Source organism: Nicotiana sylvestris, chromosome 7, assembly GCF_000393655.2.
Source record: "Nicotiana sylvestris chromosome 7, ASM39365v2, whole genome shotgun sequence".
Taxonomy (NCBI): domain Eukaryota; kingdom Viridiplantae; phylum Streptophyta; class Magnoliopsida; order Solanales; family Solanaceae; genus Nicotiana; species Nicotiana sylvestris.
In genome coordinates this window covers 69673357-69697526 of record NC_091063.1, presented here as the reverse complement: position 1 = coordinate 69697526, position 24170 = coordinate 69673357, and the positions used below count along the sequence as shown (strand labels likewise).

Sequence of the window (24170 nt, the reverse complement as noted above, 5' to 3'; positions counted from 1 at the left end):
ATACTCGCCAGTAACAAGAATTACATCCATTCGGATGCTAATAGCGTTAGCCGCCTTGTATGGTCTTCAAATCCATCAAATGAATGTAAAAACAACATTCTTAAATGGTGATCTTGAGGAAGAAATTTACATGAACCAACCTGAAGGGTTTGTGGTTCCGGGAAAAGAAAAGAAGGTGTGTAGACTTGTCAAGTCCCTTTATGGACTAAAACAAGCACCCAAGCAATGACATACAAAATTTGACCAAACAATGTTGTCAAATGGTTTTAAGATTAATGAATGTGATAAATGTGTTTACATTAAGAACGTTCCAAATCATATAGTCATTGTTTGCTTATATGTTGATGATATGCTAATAATGAGCAAAGACATTGCCGACATTCAAGCTACTAAACGTATGCTTGCTAGTAAGTTTGATATGAAAGACTTAGGAGTTGCCGATGTAATTCTAGGAATTAAAATCCAGAGGACTCCTCAAGGTCTAGCTTTGTCTCAGTCACATTACGTGAAAATGGTACTGGAAAAATTCAAACACTTGGAATTTAGAAGTGCAAGAACTCCAATTGACTTAAACCATCATCTTATAAAGAATAAAGGTGAAAGTACGTCTCAATTGGAGTATGCTCGTATGTTGGGAAGCTTAATGTACATCATGAACTGTACACGACATGATATAGCTTGTGCAATAAGTAAACTTAGTCGATTCACAGGTAATCCCAACAAACATCACTAGGTGGCAATGAAACGAGTTCTGGGATACTTGGAGTATACCCAAGACTACGCTTTGCACTACAATAAATATCCTGCGATTATCGAAGGATATAGTGATGCAAATTGGATAACCGGCTAAACAAAAACAAAGTCCACAAGTGGATATGTTTTTACTGTTGGTGGAGGAGCAGTATCTTGGAAATCTTCCAAACAGACGTGTATCTCTCATTCTACAATGGAATCAGAGTTTATAGCTTTGGATAAAGCCGGTGAAGAAGCTGAATGGCTTCGAAATTTCTTAGAAGACATTTCGTTCGGGCCAAAGCCTTTGGCTCCTATTTGCATACATTGTGATAGTGAGGCTGCCATAGGACGGGCAGGGAGCGTTATGTACAACGGAAAGTCTCTTCATATACGACGAAGACATAACACCATTAGACAACTACTTTCTAGTGGAATTATCACTATTGATTATGTAAGATCAAAGGATAATGTGGCAGATCCGCTTACAAAAAGGCTTAACTAGAGAGGGAGTTGAGAAATCATCTAAGGGAATGGGACTATAGCCGAGGACAAGTCAACATGGCGGTAACTCTACCTAGAATTTTGGATGTTCCGAGATCTAGGTTCAAGGAGCTCAAACAAAGTTGTGATTGACCGGTTCAACATTGTCAAAATAAAATCTTTGGTCCATTCTCGTGATGAAGACAATGTTCAGTAACAAGGATAGAACTTTACACGTTCTTTAATGATTACCAAAGTTTGATGAGGTATCTATCAAATAGTGTCAATCTAAAGGATTACACGTTTAGGAATCACCTACGTAAGTGTGAAGTGTAAGCCGCTTCAAGGAGAATTCTGTAAGGCCAATTCTCTACGCACTTATGAGACCAGGCGGTGTTCATGGCTAAAACGAACACAACAATGAGAACCAAAAGACGGTTAAGGGTTGGTTGTGTGACATATGGTTGTCTAGGTATACACTAAAGTTCGACGGTTCAAAGATATCAAATCTACCGATTGACCGAGTATATCCGACATATGTTCACTACGGAAAGTTCAAAGGGAAACCTACTTATCCAGATGCAATTAATCCTTACTTGCAAAATCACATAGCTTTCATCTATGATCTTTCTTGATACAACCATTCCCATTCATGTGAGGGATTGTTGGACTTTAAGCCATTGGACTTTAAAGTAGAAGAAATGTGAATTGGAAATGGAGGGAAATAAAATGGAGGGAAAATGAAAAATATGAAGAAGTAAACTTTTGTCTTGTACTTTATCCCTCATTGGTGAGGGACAACCACATTTATGTGCTTATATATAGAATCACTTCTTAAAGCTCTTAAAAGGAGTTGAAGAGAATGAACCCTCGCGCCGTCGTCGTCGTCGCTCGCTCGGCTCGGCTTTGGATTTGGATTTGTCAAACGATCGATAAGATTATTTTTTGGACAAAATTTATTTAATTATTTAATAATTAATTAAATGCCAAATCACTGCTGAAAAAACGCCAGAATCCTGCTGAAGATTCAGAGGGTCTCTCTGGCCGCGGTTCTACCGTGACCGCGGTGGAACCACGGTAGGCAGATTCAGAGAGCCTCTCTGACCGCGGTTCTGCCGCGGTCGCGGTAGAACCGCGGCAGGCAGCGTATTCTTCTGAAAAGGCACCTTTTTTAGACACCTCTTCTGATAATTGCCTATAAATTCTGAGGCAAGGCTCCATTTTCGATATACGGAAAACACTCCAGAACTTCTTTCTTTCTGAATACACTGCATCCTAATTCGCAGTCTCTCTCTCTCAAATTCGTAAGTGTGATTTTGTTTCGTTCTTTGAGTTCGTTGGTATCCTGCAGTTTGTATTGCCACTGTTGCAGGAAGGTTTATTCCGTTTTATCCTGAGAGGATTTAATCCATTACCTTGGCAACGTGTGAGGGGGTTAAAATTCCTTAAGGACGCACAAGAAAATTGTGGACTCGGAATATTTCTTATTATTTACTATTTTTTGTTCCAGTTTTTCCTTCTAACAGTTTTTCTTTAGTTTCCTCCTAATTTTGTGTTTCCACACAGGATTGTTACCAGAAGGTAATAATATACTTGATGCTCATTGATAACATTGCTAACCAGTAGGTGTGCGTGGTCATTATGGTTTTTTGTCATTGGCTAACAGCCATATGCTGTGCCATTTCACATTCGTTGTCATGATAGTCTTCAACTGCACAAAAGTTGTGCCAAGAACTAGTAAGAATTGTGCCTACCATCCAATTCTTGACGCATGACGAGATTACTCTATCACTCTATAAATGAAGGCTCGATAAGTGTTTTCACTTCATTCATATTATTGTTCCTCTTTCAAATCCATTCGAACTTACACACTCCTCACTCTTCAGCTATGCATTTTTTAATTTAATGATGTTTGTATGCATTTCGATTTTAGTGCTAGACACGTTTTCTTAATCTTTCTCACAAAAAAAAAATCAACTTTTATTCCTTGAATGTGTTTACTGATTTGAAATCACTTAAATTATGTCTGTTAATTATTGTGATTGAAAAAGATGATGTGGTTTCACGACAAAAATGAAATTTAATTATAAAACATATTTGATAGCAATAGTACTGGACTATATATTTTTTTTCTGTGAGTTAAAGAAATTTAAGTGAAATGTGATGAATTTTAAAATATTAAATTTAAGATATAATCTGTGGATATGAAAAAGAAAACAAATTCCAAAAGATAATTATTAAAGTCAAAAAATTTATTTAAAGGGCTATGAGAGAAGTAAAAAATGTAGAAGGATTTTTAAATGACTTGGACTTGAAACTTTTACACTTTTAAATGCAAAAAGGGGAAGAAGAAGAAAGAAGAATATATGAAACTAAAATTTCTTTCAAAACATGCACATGGCATTGATTTTGAGCCGATCTCTAGATGATTGTTAAATATTAAACATAAAAAAATATTTACGTTATTTATCTTTCCTTCAAATATAAAAAATTCCATCTCCCGTCAATCTCAAAATTAACAACTCCGTCATGCTGTGTATTATATTATTATATAGGAGTATATGTAATAACTAATCATCCAGAAGAGATTGCAATAAATTAACAACTACTCCGGCAATGATGTTCAGGTTGTTAGGGTCGTGTAATTGTCAGCATAGAATGTTAATTTTGCAAGATTTTTTTTAGTAAATGTTTAAGGTAAGCGTGGACGGACATGAAAACAAAAGGAAAATGCAATTAAAACTGTGATTTGAAGTCCGAAAAAATGCGCTTGTTTCTGTGCACTTTCCACTTCGATCAAACTGCAACACTTTCTCCAGACAGTAAGTAACGACAATTTACGAATTACAACAAATCCACCCGAAGACTTGAATATAATTACAATACGTGACTTCTTTCTGACCTTAATAACATTTAAGTCAACGTGAAAGTTTTTCCTCACAAAGGACAATTCAACGAGTTGCCCTAATTTTTATGACCTGAAAATTGGAGAACTCCAGTAGAATTCCGGCCAAAACTCCACTCGATGGCCATCGCCGACCACCGCAAGCCACATAATTCCGACGGAAAGCTTTGGAAGCTTTGTCCTTTTTGGCAATCAGGAACTACCTCTTCATCTTCTTCGTCTACACAGAATCTTCACTCTCAGAATCACAGTCACCAAAACGGCGTCGGATCCAATAATTCTCGTTCTACTTCTTCCGTTACCTCAGTTGCCAGATCATTGCTTCCGGCTCGGCGTAGGCTTCGGCTCGATCCAGCTAACAATCTCTATTTTCCTTGTGCGTCGCCGTTGACTATCTTTGACTTTATTTATATTACTTTTTCATTTCCTTTTAGCTCAACAATTTTCGGTTTTTTTATGTCATGTAATTTCGTGTTGGAGTGTGAAGCAATTACGTTCTGCTTTTATTAAGATAATTTAATATTTTTTCGGCAGATGAACCGGGAAAGCAGGTGAAGAGTGCTGTAAAGATTAAGAACACTAGCAAATCTTATGTCGCATTTAAGGTAATTTGTTTAAGGATCCTTTACGTAATAATTGGTGCTAGTAAGGTCTGTAATTTTCAGAAATCGCTTTTAATCTTATTAATTAATTTATGCGACCTGTGTCAAGTGTTTGGAATCTATAAATTGAAGGTGTTACATTAAAAAACACGAGAAAGAGACGCTAGTAGGAGGTGTAATTAATTTCCTAAGTGATTTTACCGTATCTGGATCTTCTGGATGGTTCATGTTGAACCAATAGTATCTACCTTCAAACCATTCGCATTTACTTTTTGTTGTGAAGCTTATTCCCATATCTCAAATTAGTCTGTTCTATGCTTTAGGGTCGAAGACTAGACCAAGACAAGTGAGCTAATGACAAAGCAGAATCTCAAGTACATTGATGTCGCAAAAGGGCGCTGGCTTAATATAATTATGTATCTTTCTGTAATCAAAAATCTAAAAAAGATAAAATAACGAAAATCATTTTTTTGCTGTGCAGTGAAGCTCCCTGATTTATAACTTTTGTCTTAAGTTCTTGAATTGACTATGCATCTTGCAAAGACTTTTCAAGTCTAAATTGTTGTTCTGGTATTCTTATGAATAATATAGCTGACCTTGTCTAGTTCAGGGTTGGAGCATAGCAGTTCTTGTTGTTATTTATGGAGGTTTAATTTCTGATTGCCTTCACAGTTCACACCATATAATTAGTGGTGTAAGTTTCTGATTATTGCCTTTTTTTTACCTTGATTCTTCCTTTTGCATTTCAAGTTTCAAACTACTGCACCAAAGAGCTGCTACATGCGACCTCCCGGAGGCATTCTCGAACCTGGTGAAAGCGTTATTGCCACTGGTAATTGGTTTGCCTAAGTTATCTTGTTTCCAGTATCTTTTTTGGATGTAGAAGATCAACTTATATTTGGATTTTGTGACTGAATGATAGTCTTCAAGTTTGTTGAGCACCCTGAGAACAACGAAAAGCCTGTAGATCAAAAGAGCAAGGTAAAGTTCAAGATCATGAGCTTGAAGGTTAAAGAAGGAACGGATTACGTACCTGAGTTGGTAAGCAACTGAACTTCCTAGGTCTTTTTAAAAGTGGCAATTTTATGGGTTTGCAGCATCTTTAACCACAAAGTAAGTTAGGGTATCGTGCTTCTTCAACTTTGAATACTCATCATGTGCAACACATTGATTTTCTTACTGATGATTCATGCATTTTAACTTAACACATTAACATGGAAAGGTGTATATGGACTTGTCTGGATCTTGGACATTTTTTTGTTTTTTGTCCTTTTGGTGCTGAAAGTCACGAGTTCTTTATTTGTCTATCTGTTCTATTTATTTTTCTTTATGTAAGGATGGACCCTGTCCTATCTTCCGAACATCTTTATGAAAATCAGCTGGGGATTATATTATTTACCGCTTATATAAATAGAGCATTTTATGGTAAGATGCAGGTAAATATGGAGCTCTATCATAGGTCGGCATTATTTGAAATGACATCTTCATGACATGCTCCTATATATCTATCTTATTAAATATGTTAATAATTTGTTAGAACTTAGAAGTAGTAAATTAGAATTTAGAAGAAGCTCGGATCTTTGGTACACCTTAATTTCAAGATAAAAAGTTCATCCAGGATGTATAGCTTATTTGTGGTGGCTGTATTCATGTAGTTCTGTGCTTGCTTGCTTCTTTGTCCTTCACTTAATCCAGGAGCTTCTCTTACCACCTTGGCTATGGTGACATAGCAGAAGCTCTTTCCAGTAGGCTTTGATTAAGAAAGGATATTTTAGCTGATTCCCGTCTTTTGAGTAGAGTAGCATTAAAAATTAGATAAGTTGCCTTTGGTATATTCCAAGAAAAGAATTGTTAAAATTGCATAGAGATGTGCTTGTAGTGTTGTCTTAAAATCATGACCTTCAGTACAAAAATATTTGATGATGTCTTCAAGGCAAAGCCTTCAGCAGATTTTGGAAAATCCTGTTCGATGCTTGATATGTACTTTCCTTTATTGTAAATTTAATCAGTTAGAACATCCTGAAAAAATGACATAGACTGTGAATACATGAAGTTATTGAGGTTTGGGGCTTTTACAATGTAGCTAGGAACAGTTGCTTTTGTCTGCAACTCCCAAGTTTGAAATGTTTCATCCTTTTTTAGGATCAAATTTAGGAGCATCAGAATGTCATACACAACCCATTTCTTCCTGTCCTGTCTTTGCGATAGTCAGGATTACTAAAGATTTTCTTTTCTTTCACCATCATTCTATACTCCCTTGGAAGGCAATCTTGGTGCAACATACTGTTTCTGACTTGGGTTCTCTCCTTGGAAAGCGATTGTGTATGTGCATTCCCAAAACTAAACGTGGGAATTTCGTGCCTCAGTTGCCACTGTGTGCGAAATCTGATGTGTAACTACGGAATATAAGTCTATAGTGTGACTCGAATTTGTTGTCAATAAATCCAACAGTGTTATAATCCTGTTGGTTTGTGTTGATGCAGTTTGATGAACAAAAGGATCAAGTGACTATTGAACGTGTCCTACGGGTGGTGTTCTTGGACCCGGAACGCCCTTCTCCGGTAAGAATTAGACATGTTACTGTTTATCTGCTTGTACAATTTGCTCCAAGTTCACTCTCCAACTAAATAACTTGATTGATTAAGGCACTGGAAAAGCTAAAACGTCAGTTGGCTGAAGCTGAGGCAGCATTAGAATCTCGCAAGAAACCTCCAGTTGAAACTGGACCAAAAGTTGTGGGAGAAGGTCTAGTAATAGATGAATGGGTAAGACTCTGTATGTGTAAATCAAGGCATGTATATTTCCATGTTCGATTCCTTTAGGCTCTAACTTTGTTTTTCTGCTTGCTCTTGTTCATCAATAGAAGGAGCGAAGGGAGAAGTACCTAGCTCGGCAGCAGGTTGAGGCTATTGATTCAGTGTAAAGCACTAGCGGATTTTAATGCACGTGTCTCTTTTGCCAAAATTGAAATGTTAAACCAGATCCATCCCTTTTCTGCTTTGGTTCTTTCGAAGGATGGTGGAGAAAAGGGCAGTGCGGTGCTTCTTGTAAAGAAAAATAATCAGTGGAGGTTTAGTTTCCCTTTCATGGGGTAAAAGTTTGTTATGTGATCGTTTGGCTGTTTTCTTGTAGATATTGCATTTCTTTTTGCTAAAAACATATTCTTTTGGTGCCATAAAAATATAAAACTGAGTACTGCTCATGTAGCGGCTATGCTACCGAATGCTTCTTGTATGAGTTTCCCAGAGAGACAGAAACTAAAGTGTTCCTTAATATGGTAGGTAGTCTACATTTAACTTCATAGAAACTATTGAGAGCTTAAGGTTGGAAATTGGATGTTATCTTTAGGAGTTTCATGCACTTTGTAGCTGCTAGGAATTGGAATAATACAACTATACGATTTACAAAGATGCTTAATGTGGTAGTAAAACTCTTCGTCTGTTTAGGCGGTAATTGTGTAGACCGTCGTGTCCACTGAAAACAAAAAGGAATTGCATAGTACCATATTCCACCGTATAACTTTCTCGCATAAGCTTATAGAAAATCTAATTTCCTTGCAAAGATATCAAAGCTAGAGTGCTAGATTTCTATAAAGAACTCGGGAGGGAAAGACGCGAGGAAGTATTGCCTCTGCTTTTTGATCTATTAGTCCTGCGATGAATTTCCAACTGTACACAGAGAAGCACAATTTTTTACCAAACTAGTGCCAGCTAAGAAAGAAAAGAAAACGAAATTAGAAGTGCTAACCTAATTTGGTCATTAAATAAAGAAAAAAAAGCAAACCAAGGTGAAAGAATGCATTATGATCTATGCAGTCTTCAACCCAACAAACAAGTTGGAGAAAAGCAATTACACTAAAATATCTCTAGTCGCATTTTCTAATAATCCAATCACTTAGTACAAAGAAAGAATAAATATGTCAAACTGAAAAAAAAAAAAAAAAGAGTTTTAAAAAAGAAACGGATAAAGAAGCTAACACCAACATTCACACACAACCTATACATAATGAACAAGTTTGTATCTGGAATGCTTCGCAAGAAATTTTGATAAGAAACTCATTACAAGCAATCCAACCAGTAACCAAAGAGTTTCAATCAGTAAATCATCAAACTATTCAGAGATTTTCCGGCAATTTAAAGTTCTGTGATCCACAAATTTGATGAGAGCCATTTTCGACAAAGAGAGCTACGCCACATTTGCTACTATTGAAGCCATCCCAAAGAGAGAAATTGACAGTTCCAGAGATCGTCTTCTTTGCAGTAATATCCTTGACTGAACAGAGCTTTTCCAGCTTCCTAACAACATAGTCATTTGCAAGCATTTTTCCTTTGTTTTCTCCCGTAGCGCAATCAGTCACCAAACCGCATTCGTACAGAGCAATCATGATATTGACACCATTGTTGTCCACCTTACTCCTCAGAGATCCTAATAGGGATACTTGCAATGACTCTGCTGTTGGCCTCTCGAATGTCGCCTGTTAATATGTCTTTTGCAACATTAGCAACTGAGAGAGTTTTGATTATGGAGCAGCTTCTCTTCCAATTTATAATCAGTAAGTACATGTGTTGGATATATCATAGGAGGCTGACAATACCACTTACCTAGGAGGATGACTTGTAGACTTACCACTATAATTTACTAACATTTTGTAGTTATGAGAGTCCTAATAGCGACCAATATTTTCAATATAAAATGTAGCCATATATAGGAAAAACCACTAAAGTTTCAATAAATATTAAATTCTGACCCATAATTTCAAAATTATACTAAGCTCAGTTTAAAACCTAAAGACTGAATACATCAAATTTTAAATCATGAATCCGCCTTCCAATTGACACGTATTTTCATAAGAGGTGGTCCATATGGAATTGTACTAATCCAATGAATGCAAAAGAGTCTAATGACAGTAGTTAAACTAAACTGTACCAATTCAATAAAATTCTTTATCAGAATAATGTGTTGAGGTCAAATTTTAGTTACTTTTTCTTGATATCCAAATGATCAAATTATCTTGGATTGCACATATTAGCTTATCATTTCCAGTAGACTGTAACTTGGTGCAAGATCATGACGAATTAAATCAATCCCACATTAATTTGAATCTAACATAAAAATTCTCCGTATCAACTACGATTGTTTTTTATCAGACGGAATAACCAATACAAATTGGTAATACAAAACATGATTTGATTTTGAAGATTAATTATAAGATCATGAAGAAAGATAAAGATTTTTTTTTTTTTCTGTTTCCCACCCGGTATTCGGTACCCGCATTGGAGCCGACTATATTCGAATTCGCGCCATGTAGGGCCCAATTCGGGGGAAACGCTCCCTACCAAGTATTTTTTCATACCCAGAGCTCAAACCCGAAACCTTTGGTTGAGGGAAGAACAGTCTCTGCACCACATCCTTTGGTATGTCGGCAACACCAAAATGCACCATTTTATTTATTATATAAATCTACTAATGATTCCATGTATGATCAAAAGCAAATCTTTTTAAAATCAACAATATGGTAACAAGAACAAACCTGGAAGGAAGGAGCAGGAAATCTGGGGGCAGATTTGATGCAAGAGAAGAGAGCTTCTTGTTCATTGGCAACACATTGAGCTCGTCCTTGGACCACAATTTGTGGAGTAAACATTGTATCAAGATTTAAGGCCTCAACATAAGCCTTCTGTTTAACGGTCCATAAACTAGACCCAAATGGATCTTTCCAGCCCATATAATCCCAGTAATCCACATGATATGCCAACAGAATCACCGGCATCTCCAGGTTAAAATCGCCTCTTCCTATCCTCGAAAACAACAGCTCCGCCTCAGGTGAGGTGGCGCAGCCCTGTGATGAGAATAACTCCACCACCACTGGCCCGCACCGTTTCTGCTCCTCCGCCGTTAAGTCTGCCGTTGCATTGTCGTTAGAGGTCTGGTGGTGTTTGGAAGAAGAATGAGAAGAGCCTTTGCCGAAGCAAGTGAAGAGACGGCGCGCCATTCTTGACGTGTCGTCTCAACCTGGCGATGCCTTAAGGGAGATTAGAATGAAATGTGCCGATGAATAATTTGTTGCCTTTTTTTTTGGTTTTGTTTAAATAATTTTTATGTGGTGTTGAAGAAGAAGAATGATAAAAAGAGAGAAACTAAAAAGGAAAGCGTAGAATTGTAGAAATACGAGGAGACGGTGAAGAGAAAAAGGCGGCGGAACAAGTGCTTACAATGGTGTGCTATTGATATCTTTATTACAAAAAACGATTCCTTTGCTCTTCTTTTGTTTTCTTCTATATAAGAAAAAAAATGAAAATTATTATATTTTCTTATTGATGGAAACAAAAGAAGAGTAATTGCAATCAAGGTTTCCATAAAAGTGTAGCACATGAAATGTGAATTAGATATACGATAGATATTGTTATATAAATAAAAATGTAATAAGCATAAAGATTTTTATCTTATTATAAATAAAAATTTAATATTTAAATGAAGAAGAATAAAAGGATGGTTATTCATTATATTCGAATTATGCGCCACCATTTCTTGAAAATTTTCTCGGTTATATATAAAAAAGTAGTTATTCACATACGCGAGTTTGCAATTATGTTTGAACTTTGAATGATTTATGAACTAATTGATGAAATATTTGCGTTATCTCACCCAATTTGCCAACGTAAAGTACTAATTAGATGATTAATTATAGTTAAATTATACTCTTTCTGTCATAATTTATATGATTCATACTTATTATTTTTGACTATCCATTTGGACATAAAGTTTTTCAGTTTTTAAAATAAAAGTTATATATTCAAAAATTACGCAAAAAGTACAATAGGTCACAATAATTAATAATTAAAAATATATGAAAAATTATAATTAAAAATAATCCGTATGACTCTCGATATCTAAATACCTTCACATAAATCGGAACAAAGAGAGTATAAACTTAGACTGTGAATATATTATAATCTATCTTTCTTTATCTAGACTAGATTGGAAAAAAATTACTATAAATTATTCAACATGAAATAAAATGTTATGCTCTTTGCATTATACAAAAGTCAAAAGAAAAGTAAAAATGGGAGGTGTAGCATTGCTGCGAAGGAAGGTCGGCGGCCATAGATTGAATGTCGTTACCGACACGAAGGAGGAGTCGGTGACACGTTATTATTTGTTTTAGGTAAGGTTACGTTGAGTTGGAAATGTCAGTCGGACCATCTGTCCACTTGCAACACTTTGCAAAAAGTGCGATGCCTTCACTGGGAATCTCTTTCAATAAACAATTAGTCTCTCTTATTATATTAAGGGAACACAGATTTCCCCATATTATAAAACAAAAAATAAAATTAAAGCTTGAAAATAAGAAGGACAATTATACTTCCGTAGTGGTATAAACAAAGTAACATACAGAGAGATCAAAGATAGACGTCTATTGCACTCTCTCCGTTCAAGTTATATGATGTAATTTGATTCCGAAATTTGAAGAAAAAAATATTTTTAATTTTTGATGAAAAAATTTATGATTTTAAGCATACAATCGAATTTATATCCTTATCAGATATGCTATTAAGTGTCATAGGTTGGTCAAACTAGAGACAGACTGTATTGGACCAAATTTGACAATCACGACAACAGATAAGCGAGGCTTGGGACGAAATCATTACAATACAACAACTGACGATCGTTGTGGTAAAGGATGACGACTAGAGGCGCGCAGGTAAAATGAAGTAGTTTCGGTAGTCTAAACTTAGAAAGAGACATGAAGAATATACCTTTGGAATATTCTTTGTGCTATACTTTTTAGAGTTTTTTGGGGAATGTCCCTTATAAATAGGAGTGGATAGTAAACGAAAAGGGATCTGCCCTTTTCGAGAACTGAGTGATATTGTAAGATTGAGAAAAGAATATACGAGAAAGTTGTCTTATTCATTTCATCCATACACATGTTGTTCATTATTTGTTTATAAATCTCAAGATCCCACATAGATATTGATTACTTTCCATTCCACGTCGTCAGAGAAAGGAAACACCCAATCATATAATCATTGGGTGACTATTCTTTTATACTACAATCCTTGTTATTTCTTACATTTATTACACTTTCATAATATTGCACATCTTGTCAGTCACAACATATTAAGTTCACTATTTAATGTTTATAAACTCTACTCATCATACATGAGTTTTGCTCCACTTGATCTAGAGATTATTAAATTCAACTGAGATTCATCCTATTAGTTTTTGTTACTAATTAGTTTAGCATTTATTTGCTCAAACAATTTAGCACCGTCTGTGGGGAGTTTTTCAGTTGAAACTATAGTTCTTTCTAGATCATAAAAAAAAACACCTCTTCTTCGTTTGCACCAACTAACAATGGCATGGAAAGGAGATGCGAGGTTGAAAACGATAACAAGTGTCACTACCAATATCTTGAACACCATCAACGAAGATGACAAGGAGGACAATTAAAATGTGACGCCAAGCGCTATGCCTAGGCGAAATGCTTTGCCTCCCTCCCGAAAGCGTTACTGCTTCACGCGAAAAGGAAGCCTCTACGTCAATAACGGAAGAAGCGCCACCGGTGGTAAAAAGGCTACTGGAAGAATGGCTAACAAGCACTCTGAACAACATACTTGATAAACCCACCCAAAGGGAGAACAGGGACGCTGCACATGTAGAAATCACGACAGCCGCCGGCGAACAAGATGCCCCCCGAACTGGTAACACTCACACCACTATTAATGCAGGTAACGATGCACTCGCAGCCATTCTAAAGAAGATGGAAGAAATGAAAAACAAAAATAAGGCGCTCCGCGACCAGATGAAGTAGCATCAAGAAAGGGTTGATAAGATACCAGGTGCCCCAAAGTTGTTACTGAAACGAGACGTTAGTCGATTCATCGAGCAACCATACAACGAGGAAGCAACCCCCCATGCCATTCCTAAAACCTTCAAAATGCCACCGTACTTGAAGATATATGATGGTACAATGGATCCAGAAGATCATATCATTCACTACGTCACAGCGGTTAAAAACAACGATCTTTCGAAAGAACAAGTACCATCAGTGCTACTAAAAAAGTTTGGCGAAACCCTAACAAGGGAGGCCCTAACCTGGTACTCACAACTACTAGCACGATCAATAGCAATGTTCGAAGAAATGGCGGACAAGTTTGTCACCACTCACGCATGGGATAAAAAGGTAGAAGCCAGGGTAAATGACATATTCGTCGTTAGGCAGACACTTGAGAGGGACTCAGGGACTTCCTAGCCCGGTTTAACAGGGTGAGAATGAGCCTACCGAATGTATCAGAGGGGATGGCGGTAACGGCCTTCCATAACGGGTTGAGCAAAAACGGGTCGAGAGCAACTAGAAAACTAGTAAGCAGGTTCATGAAATACCCTCCCACCACTTGGGAAGAAATCCACAACGCCTATTGTGCCGAGGTAAGAGCCGACGAGGACGATCTTAATGGCCCGATCTAACGACTGATGTCAGTTCAAACAGAAACAAGGAAGGATCGTCGCAATAACGGTCGAAGGGATCAGTTGGGCCCCAGTCTCGGTCGAGAGAGAAATCATCCCTACATCAAAACAACCATCCCACATCCCCTGCGGTACATGGATGTCCCTCCTCGGCATACCGCGACACCGCAAAACAAAAGAGGTATGCCTTCGCTCTTATCTGCTCACAATTTTTGTGTTTCTCATTCAGAAATAGTTTACGCACTAGAGAAGCTTGGCACGAAGGTGCAATGGCCACAAAAGATAAAGTCCGACCCAAGTACTTGAAAATCAAATGCCCTCTGTGAATTTCACCTGGAACGGGGTCACAAAATCAAGGACTGTATAGGTCTGCGGCAGGAGGTAGTGAGAATGCTAAATCAATGACACCTGAGAGAACTGATGAGCGACTGAGGGCGAGCCAACTTTTCTCGCTGACGCGAACAACCCCAAGGACCTCCAAAGCCGCCCTCTCCCACTCGTACCATACAAATGATCATAGGTGGAGGTGACGGGACAACAATCAACCATGTGAAATTCACCACTACATACAAACTCAAACTATCGATCACTCACGAATAGTATGATGACCTTGAAGATAGTATCGTCTTCGATAAGTCAGATACTGACGGTTTGTCTTTCCCTCACTACGATGCTCTTGTTATTACTTTACGTATTGCAGATACTGATGTGAAAAGAATAATGGTGTACGACGGAAGCAGCACATGTATTATCCATCCTCGAGTCCTCGTAGAGATGAGGCTCGAAGATAAAATAATATCGCGTTGCATAACACTAACGGGTTTTAATAATGCAGTCGAGTGAACTTTTGTAGAAATAGTGCTACCCGTTCTAGCCGGAGGAGTCACCCTGGTAACAACATTTCACATCATGGATCAAGACACAGCCTACAACGCCATCATAGGGCAACCGTGGATACACGCCATGCGGACTATCCCGTCAAGTCTCTATCAAGTAATCAAGTTCCCTACTCCATGGGGAATATTTAACATCAAAGGCGAACAACTCCCCGCACAAGAATGCTATCGCAATGCCCAGGATCGTGCGCACACCCAATAACTAAAGGGAGAGAATGCGAAAGCATAGCAATTAGCAACGGGAACCAAACCCGACACACAAATAGACGTTATCAAGGATCCCGACATCATAAAGGACGCTGAGTCAACCATAGAAGATCTCTATCCTGTCCAACTATACAACAATAGCAACACAACAAAGGCTTATATCGGACACAATCTCTTAGAACCAAGTATATTTCATAAATTCTTAACTGACAATGCCGACCTATTTGCCTTCTCCTATTCAGATATGTCGGGCATTCCGAAAGACATCGCTACGCATAAGCTGAACGTCGACCTGCTATATCCGCCGGTGCGATAGATAAGGAGAAAGTTCAATACCGCAATCAATGAGGCCGTCAGCGTTGAAATTGATAAACTACTCTTCAACGGTTCTATCCGAGAATCAAAATATCCCCAACGGGTCGCAAAGGTGGTCATTGTAAAAAAGAAAAAAGGGAAATGGTGGATGTGCATTGATTTCATGGACCTAAACAAGGCATGCCCGAAAGTCTCTTTTCCACTGCCTCATATCGACCAACTCATCGATGTAACAACAGGGCACAAACTGCTAAGCTTTTTGGATGCCTACTCGGGTTACAACCAAATCCTCATGGAGGAGAAAGACCAGGAGAAAACCAATTTTGTCACCCATCAAGGAACATACTGCTACAGAGTCATGTCGTTCGGATTAAAGAATGCGGGGGTGACATACCAAAGGTTGGTCACCAAAATGTTTAAAGACCAACTAGGCAAAACGATGGAGGTTTACATCGATGACATGTTGGTCAAATCCAAAAGGAAAGAGGACCATATTAATCACCTTACAGAGGCCTTCAACATATTAAGGCGGTATGGAATGAAGCTAAATCCCGAAAAGTGCACCTTCGGTGTAACCTCAGGCAAATTCCTCGGATTCTTGGTATCACAAAGAGGCATCGAGGTCAGTCCAGACCAGATCAAGGCCATCGAAGGGATACCCAAAATGCTAACCAGCAAAAAATAGGTACAAAAACTGATGGGTCGGATAGCCGCCCTATCGAGGTTCATCTCACGGTCATCCGACAGATGCCATAAATTCTTTAACGTGCTAAAGAAAGACAATAGGCTCTCGTGGAATTCAGATTGCATCGAGGCCCTAAGAAAACTAAAAGCATACTTGTCCTCACTGCCACTACTCGCTAAGGCAGATCCCGGCGAACGCCTCCTGATCTACTTGGCCGTCTTAGAAGTCCCGGTAAGCACTCTTCTAGTCCGCAAAAACAAAGGTACGCAATCCTTGATTTATTATATCAGCAAAACCTTAGTTGACGCAGAAATGAGGTATCCCCACCTCGAATCACCCCATATCGGTGGTGACGACTTTCCCCCTCAGAAGTATCTTACATAAACCCGAGTTGTTGGGAAGGTGGGCCAAATGGGCCATAGAATTAAGCGAGCATGATATAAACTATCAGCCGCAAACAACGATAAAGTCGCAGGTACTCGTTGACTTCATCGCCGATTTTACCACTGAAATATTATTTGAGGTCGAGCAGGAAGCGCTTCGCGCCTCCCCTGGGCAACTCGACCTCTGGGTCCTCTATACCGACGATGCATCTAATGCGTCAAGATCTGGACTAGGACTCGTACTTGAAGTCCCAACATGCAAAGTAATTCACCAGTCCATACAGTGCCCTGATATGACTAACAACGAGGCCGAGTATGAGGCCGTAATTGTAGGATTGAAACTGGCCCTCAAATATGGCACACGACAAGTCGTCCTCAGGTGCGACTCACAACTCATCGTTAACCAAGTTACTGGGACTTTCCAAATCAAGGAACAAAGGTTACAGAAATATCGGGCAGAAATCTATAAGCTACTGCCTGAATTCGATGAATGCCGACTCGATCAGATACTTTGGGTGCAAAACATCGAAGCAGATAGACTCGTCAAACTAGCAGCAACGACCAAAAATAGCACCAAGGAGAATGTGGTCACCCTCCTCCACTCGTCAATAGACTAAGTTGAGGTACATTTTATAAATTTAACTTGGGATTGGCGCAACCGCATCATGACATATTTGCAGGAGGGAACACTCCCGCAAGACAAAAAGGAAGCCAAAAAGCTTCGAATACAGGAGGCTAGGTACAACCTCATAAATCACGACCTTTACAAAAGGACGTTCGGCGGTCCTTTGGCAAAATGCCTAGGACCAAATCAAACAAGGCACATGCTCGAAGAAGTACATGAGGGTCACTGCTGTGCCCATACAGGTAACCGAGCCCTCGTCAAATGCCTCATTCGGGTAGGATACTTCTGGCCCACTATGAAAAGGGAAGCCGCAGATTACATCAAGAAATGTGAGCAATGCCAAAAGTACGCACCAATGATACACCAAGCGGGCGAACTCCTGCACTCCGTCACTTCACCATGGCCGTTTATCAAATGGGGAATGGACATCGTTGGACCTCTTCCAGCGGGGCGAGGTAAGACATGTTTCCTTTTAGTTTTAACTGAATACTTTTCCAAATGGGTGGAAGTAGGTGCATTCGCCCAAATACGCGAATAGGAAGTCATCACATTCATATGTGTCACAACTCCTTTTTTCTACCCGAAAGGGAATAGAAAGGAGTTTTTCCAATTAAAGTGACAATAATCGAAATGAGATTATTTATTTTTATTCAGAGTCTCCACTTGGGATAATTTATGGTGTCCCAAGTCACCGGTATAAAATTCCGAGTCGAGGAAGTTGACTCTGTTTTACAGTCCGCGAACACATAAATCCGAGTAAGAAATTCTGTTAACACGGGAGAAGGTATTAGGAATTTTCAGGTTTCGTAGTTTTACCACGGTCGCTCAGCTATTATTAATTGGCATAATTATATGATAAATTACATATTTTATACCTATTGTGCATTTTAGCATTTCAACTGCTTTTAATTATCTATGGAGTTATTTCTGGAACATGTTACGATTGTCGTACACTTGTTTGTTTTTGTACATGTTACGAATCGTGTCACGGGAACCATACCCACAATCTACAATACGTGTACTTTATTAATGTTCAAAGTTGTGGTCGGGTCACATGAAATGTGTACCCAAATTGGTATTTACGTATCGTGACCATGCCACAAAAAACGTACCCATAGTCACGATGATTATTCACGCGCCGGAAAAGTTTGCCTACCCGAGTATGGCCGGCCTAAATCATGCTCCTAGCGCAAACAATAGAGCAAATTCACAACTAAAATTATCACGCTCGAAATATTTGATTCTATTTAAACCCAAACTCCCACAATCCAATTCAATATCCAAAACAGCAAAAACAACCATTTCCTTTACGTTTTTAAAGCCAACCCCTACTGTCAAACACTTTCAATTAATATTCCAAGTTAATTTCTTACATATCCATATTCAAAGTTAGATTTAAACAGCAATGGAACTGATAGCAAGAAAGAAAACAAAACTAATCCTTAATTAAAAGGAAAGAATATTGAAGTCAAAAGCATGGCACTTAATGGCAAAATAATTACCATCGCAATTAATCATCCAAATATCATATAGGACAAAATCAATATACAAAGGATGAGATATTGACGGACCTTAAAGCAAAATAAAAAAATGCTCAACACCGGGAACCTTCGAATCGACCCCCAAACACCTTAGCTACTCTATTTCGATTCCTTGAAACAAACCAGAATTCCGAAATGACACTATTCAAATGAATAATTGATAGGAACCTCGATCTGGTAACGGATTGAACCTCACCAAAAAATCTAATAATTGGCGAGGCCCGGAATATGAACTTGACTTAGATTCGGAATCCGACGACCATTGCTCTCATTGTGAAAGAGAGAGTGAGGTGAAGAACGACCGGTTTCTGGCAAGCTTTGGTATGTTTGGTGGCAGTGATGGGGTCAGCAGCTGCGGCTGCTTTGATGGTGAAGAGGGGGAGTGGCATTAGGGTATGATGAAGGTTACAGTTGTGCTTTTGTCTTAGGGTTGGGGTCTTCAAATTACATGGGTGTTGGAATGGAGATGAAGAAGAGGGGTTGTTTTTTGTCTTTGGTTTTGTGAGGGTGTGAAGAAGAAGAAGAAGTTCGGGAGGATGGATGGGGGTCTCTTGTTTTTGGGATTCTGCGGATGATTTAAGGTAGGAAATTTAGGTTAGTTAAAAAATGTGGACCTAAAGAAATATGTTGGAGTAGGGTATAAAGGTCATAAATCTGATGGGTCTAAGGGTACTGGCTTGGGATTATGGGCTAAGATGGCTTTTGGATTTTGGGTTGGATCTATGTATTATTAAATTAAAATTGAGCTAAAAATTCATAAACTATAGACCCAAATCCAAATCTTCTTGTACAATAGTATAAAACACCTATAAAAATGTAAAATCACTCTTAATTAATTAAAATAAACGATTAAAGATAAACCTAAAATGAAACTGTTTTTGGTATTTTTTCAAGATTATGTAAAAATAAAAACTTTAGTAAAATAGTATGACTACAAAACATTAATGAAACTATTTTTTGTGATAAAATAAAGTAAAAGAGTCAAAACTAGTTAAAATAACGATATCAGACCTAACTAACTATTTAAACGCTAAAAATGTGTAAAATCTCGGGGAGGGTCAAAAATTACATGTCTATAGCTGCCCCTCTTTGACTGAAATGCGAAGAGTTTTCAGACAAAGAACGACGAGACAAATTTTTTGACCAGACCCTTATTTAGAGAGACCAAAAACTAAAAGAAGGGAGAATGTGACCGATTCCTGGTATCTGAGCTGCTTACATATCCTTGGATATAAAGGAATCAGGCCACGTGTAGTTCAGAATTAGGAAGAGTGATGGAGTATACCGAGGTGGAGAGCCGATTGAGGTGTCGTCGAGGTTCCGGTCCGCGGTTTCTGTATTACATCAAAATTGAAAGAAAACTTTACAGCAAAAATAAAAGAAAAATACAAAATCCTATCTATTCCTTGTCTTGAATTTTCCTTGAATCTCTACTTGCTCCTTCAACATGAAACTGAAAATTCACCCCATCTTCAGGTGGGCATCTTGTTGACTTGAATTTGAAGAAAACTGAAAGTTGACCCTGTTCTTCAGTCGGGCATCCTACTGACTTGAATTTGAAGAAAACTGGAAGTTGACCCTATTCTTCAGCCAGCCATCCTACTGCTCGCACTTGAAATAAACTTGAAATTTGTGTAGACTTGAGCTTGCAAACCTTGTCTTTCAGTGGGCTCGTGCTACTTCTGATTTGAACTAAAAATTGCCCTTATTCTCCAGGTGGGATCCTGCTGTCTTTGACTTGAATCTTGAAAATTGAAAGTTGACCCTGTTCTTCAGGCAGACTCCTGCTGTCTTTGACTTGAATCTTGAAAACTGGAAGTTGACCTTGCTCTTCAGGCGGGATCCTCCTGCTTGATTTTGACTTGAACTTGAAAACCGAAAGTTGACCCTATTCTTCAGGCGGGCTCCTGATGCCTCTTTGACTTGAAATTTCAAACTGAAAGTTGACCCTGTTCTTCAGGCGGGATTCTCCTGATGCTTTTCTAACTTGAAATTGCAAACTGATCATGTTCTTCAGCCGGGCTCCTGATGCCTCCCTGACTTGAACTTGTAAACTGAAAGTTGACCTGTTCTTCAGGCGGGCTCCTGACGCTTCTCCAACTTGCACTTGAAACCAATTTTTGAAATATTGACCCTCGTTCTCCAGGTGGGATCCTCCTGCTTGATATCGAACGAAATTGAAAGTTGACCCCATTCTTCAGGTGGGTTCCTGGTGCTTTTTTGAGTTGAACCTAAAACCGATTTCTGAAATGTTGCCCCTCGTTCTTCAGGTGGGTGCCTGCAATAAAAAATAACAAAACAAAAAAAAAAATCTGCCCCAGTTTGTACGAGGAAGATTTGTAAGTTGTTAGCAAAACTGTAAATCACCTATGCTATTGATGAAGGAGGCAATGATGCAGGTAAAACTAAAAACTCGACTAGGATGTGCGTCTCCTGTGAGATCGAGCTTATAGAAAACTATAAGCTAAGCTTGAATAAACTAAAAATTGTCCCTATTCTTCAGGCAGGACCCTGAACTCAAGAAAAACTAGAGATTGAAAACTTAAGGAAACTAACAACTGACCCTATTCTCTAGGTGGGACCCCTGAACTTTAAGAGAAACCAAATATTGAAACCTTAAGGAAGCTAATAACTGACCCTATTCTCCAGGCGGTATCCCTGAACTCAAGGAAAACTAAAGACTAACCACTTAAGAAAATAAAAAAACTAGCCCTATTCTCTAGTTGGGACTCCTGAACTAAAGATTAACAACTTAAAAAAAAACTAAAATTGATCTTATTATCGAGGTGGACCCCTAAACTTAAGGAATGCTAAAGATTAACAACTTAAGAAAACTAAACTAACCTATTCTGTAGGCGGGACATTGAACTTTGAGATTAACAGCTTAAGAAAACTAAAATTGACCCTATTCTACAGGTGGAACCCCTGAACTTAAGAAAAACTAAAGATTAACAACTTAAGGAAACTAAAAACTGACCCTATTCTCCAGGAGAGACCCCTGAACTTAAGGAAAGCTAAAAACTCTTCTGATTAGGGAGAATGCCTTGGAGGTACGATTCTTCACAACTAGGGAAAATGTGTAAGAGGTAAAAACCTTCTCAAACAACCTTTATGGTGACAAAATTTGGGCACTGCACTTGAAAAATTGAAGCTTCCAACCTTTGATTTGGATATAGTATTCGTCCCTGTTTCACACAAAGAAAACTTGTGAGTTTAAACATGGTACTTAGTTTGTGGCCTTGACTTTGAGGGTGATTTCTCCTTCACTTGCCATGATAACTTTGATTTCAACTTGAGAGGCCTTTCTTGTTTGTTGACTAACCACTTTCTCTGTCACCCTTATCACAGAAAACACCTCTGAGCCGTTCAAACCCAATACCCTTTATCTGTTGCATTGTGCTTATGAATTGACATATACCGAACCTTTGTATTTCACATGAATCACAAAGCACACCAAACATTGCCAACTCAGTGCGCATACTGCTCTTTCTTGACTTATGCCGCTTTGATATGCTAGCCAGACTCCGCTTTGTGTAGTTGAAAGTTGGTAGTAGATTTTGAAGTCATTTCTTACTTGTTCTGACAAAACAGACTCCAGAGGACTTAAACAAAGCAAGAAGAACAAAGTTAAGGAACAATGGAAAGGGTTGATACCTAACAAGAAAATTACAAAGTAGAAACTTATCAGATGTGGATACCAACTCTAATGACCATGATATGTACCTTTGATTAAGTGGCCTAATCTGTCAAAGCAAGTCTAATATTCAACTCTTGTTGTACCTCTTCGTTGTGAAACTGGGCTTCAATGCTCGGATTATCCCATCTGATTCACGATCCTTATTCGACTTGTAGTACCCGAAGGGTTTTCACCATTAATCCTCTCTCATTTTATTTTTTCTCTCAACTCACCGTTACCTTATGGTACCTGTAAAGGTTTTCACCAATAAGACTCTCTCATTCTGTTTTTTTCTTCTTATTTCCTCTGATTCTGTAGATGAAAATGCATTAACCATGGTAAAAATATCATATGCTCTTGGCATGTCTAAACTCAGCACTCTCAAAGATTATCCGGGAGGTCTTTTTTGGACTGTAATATGGGTTTTGGACAGGGTTAGAAAGAAAGGATATCATAAAGACTCAAAATAACTAAGATAATAGGGTTAATTTATTTACAACTTTTGGAATCCATTTCAAAACTTTGCCCTAATTTCTAAAACAAAAGAATTTGATTCTAAGAAAAAAACAAACCGCCCCACTCTTGACTTCGTGGGATTATGAAATATTTTATTTGGTGCGACCGAACCATAAGACTGCCTACATATCTTGTGGTGACAAGAATCAGGTTGAACGTAGTTCACAACTAATTCTTTTTTTGTTTTTTTGTTGCGATATTTTTTCCTTTTTTCTTTTATTTCTTTTCTTTTTCTTCTTTATCTCTCTCTTTTTTTTTGAATTTTCTTTTGGAATAAATTTTCTGAAACAAATCTATGGGGACATGAGATTCTTTTTTTTATGACTCTAACTTGATTCCAAAAGAGGGGAGGTCAAAGAAATCAGCACAGGCTCAAAGAGGTACCAAAGGGTATAAAGTGTATGGATAGCTGAAAGAGGGTCTCCCAATTTCTAAGAATACCAAGTATAACACATGCAACTTGAAGATGAAAAATGAAGATCATGCATAACACTTCTTTTGCAGCATCAACATTGGTATCATATATATGCCTTCCACCTTTCTTTAGTGCCTTGTTAAGTACAGAGCTCTTCTTGGGTGATTTCTTTTTAAAAATGGATGTGCTCCGTCAGTTTGGAGCAAACTCCCTTGGCTTTATGTTGTAACTTGAGATGCGCTTGAACTCAAAGTTGCTTGCTTAAAATTGTCTGGGACACACTTTCTTGTAATAAATTCTTGTCGTCCTCTTAACTTTCCAAACCATCTGCCCCAGTTTCACATAATTCAGGCTTTAAATGATCTCAAAATATCCAAATCTTTACTTATTTACCTCAAATGTCCCTGTCATCTTCAAAACTTGTTTCATTGTTTCATAATTAGACTAACTTAAGACTAGACTGAGAATTCCACATGCATGTCAAGCCAGTAGAGTCACCATGAAAAGAACTATAAAAGAAAAAAGAGAACTAAACAAATACAGACTAGAAATAAAAAAGAAATAGGAGATTGTATTAAACAGACGGTGAACGGGTTCGAATAACAAAACAAGCAAACTAAACAGGGGTTACAATCCTAGAACAATCCTAGATAACACTAAACGAGTTACTACGACTAAACAAACTAGGCAAAATAAAGGATAGAAGGGTTTGAGCCAC

General features: G+C 38.1%; 2 protein-coding genes across 2 annotated transcripts; one reads left to right on the top strand and one right to left on the bottom strand.

Moving 5' to 3' along the window:
• The first annotated feature begins 3966 nt into the window (after nt 1-3966).
• On the top strand, nt 3967-7945 carry LOC104216649 (vesicle-associated protein 4-1-like). Its single transcript, XM_009766759.2, has 7 exons — nt 3967-4496; nt 4655-4725; nt 5473-5554; nt 5645-5763; nt 7206-7283; nt 7368-7487; nt 7586-7945. Exons 1-7 carry the CDS (start codon nt 4241-4243, stop codon nt 7643-7645), a joined length of 786 nt encoding a protein of 261 aa, XP_009765061.1. The 5' UTR covers nt 3967-4240; the 3' UTR covers nt 7646-7945.
• A 791-nt stretch (nt 7946-8736) lies between these two features.
• On the bottom strand, nt 8737-10975 carry LOC104216650 (uncharacterized). Its single transcript, XM_009766761.2, has 2 exons — nt 10253-10975; nt 8737-9196 (listed from the first exon to the last, which is right to left on the bottom strand). Exons 1-2 carry the CDS (start codon nt 10712-10714, stop codon nt 8837-8839), a joined length of 822 nt encoding a protein of 273 aa, XP_009765063.1. The 5' UTR covers nt 10715-10975; the 3' UTR covers nt 8737-8836.
• Between the last annotated feature and the right edge of the window lie 13195 nt (nt 10976-24170).

Bases quoted from the DNA above. Each gene is read 5' to 3' on its own strand.
- LOC104216650 (XM_009766761.2), bottom strand. From the start codon at position 10,714: ATGGCGCGCCGTCTCTTCACTTGCTTCGGCAAAGGCTCTTCTCATTCT. The intron at 9,197-10,252 runs GTTTGTTCTTGT...ACATATTAACAG, and splicing joins TTCCTGCTCCTTCCTTCCAG to GCGACATTCGAGAGGCCAAC.
- LOC104216649 (XM_009766759.2), top strand. From the start codon at position 4,241: ATGGCCATCGCCGACCACCGCAAGCCACATAATTCCGACGGAAAGCTT. The intron at 5,555-5,644 runs GTAATTGGTTTG...ACTGAATGATAG, and splicing joins TGAAAGCGTTATTGCCACTG to TCTTCAAGTTTGTTGAGCAC. The intron at 7,488-7,585 runs GTAAGACTCTGT...GTTCATCAATAG, and splicing joins GTCTAGTAATAGATGAATGG to AAGGAGCGAAGGGAGAAGTA.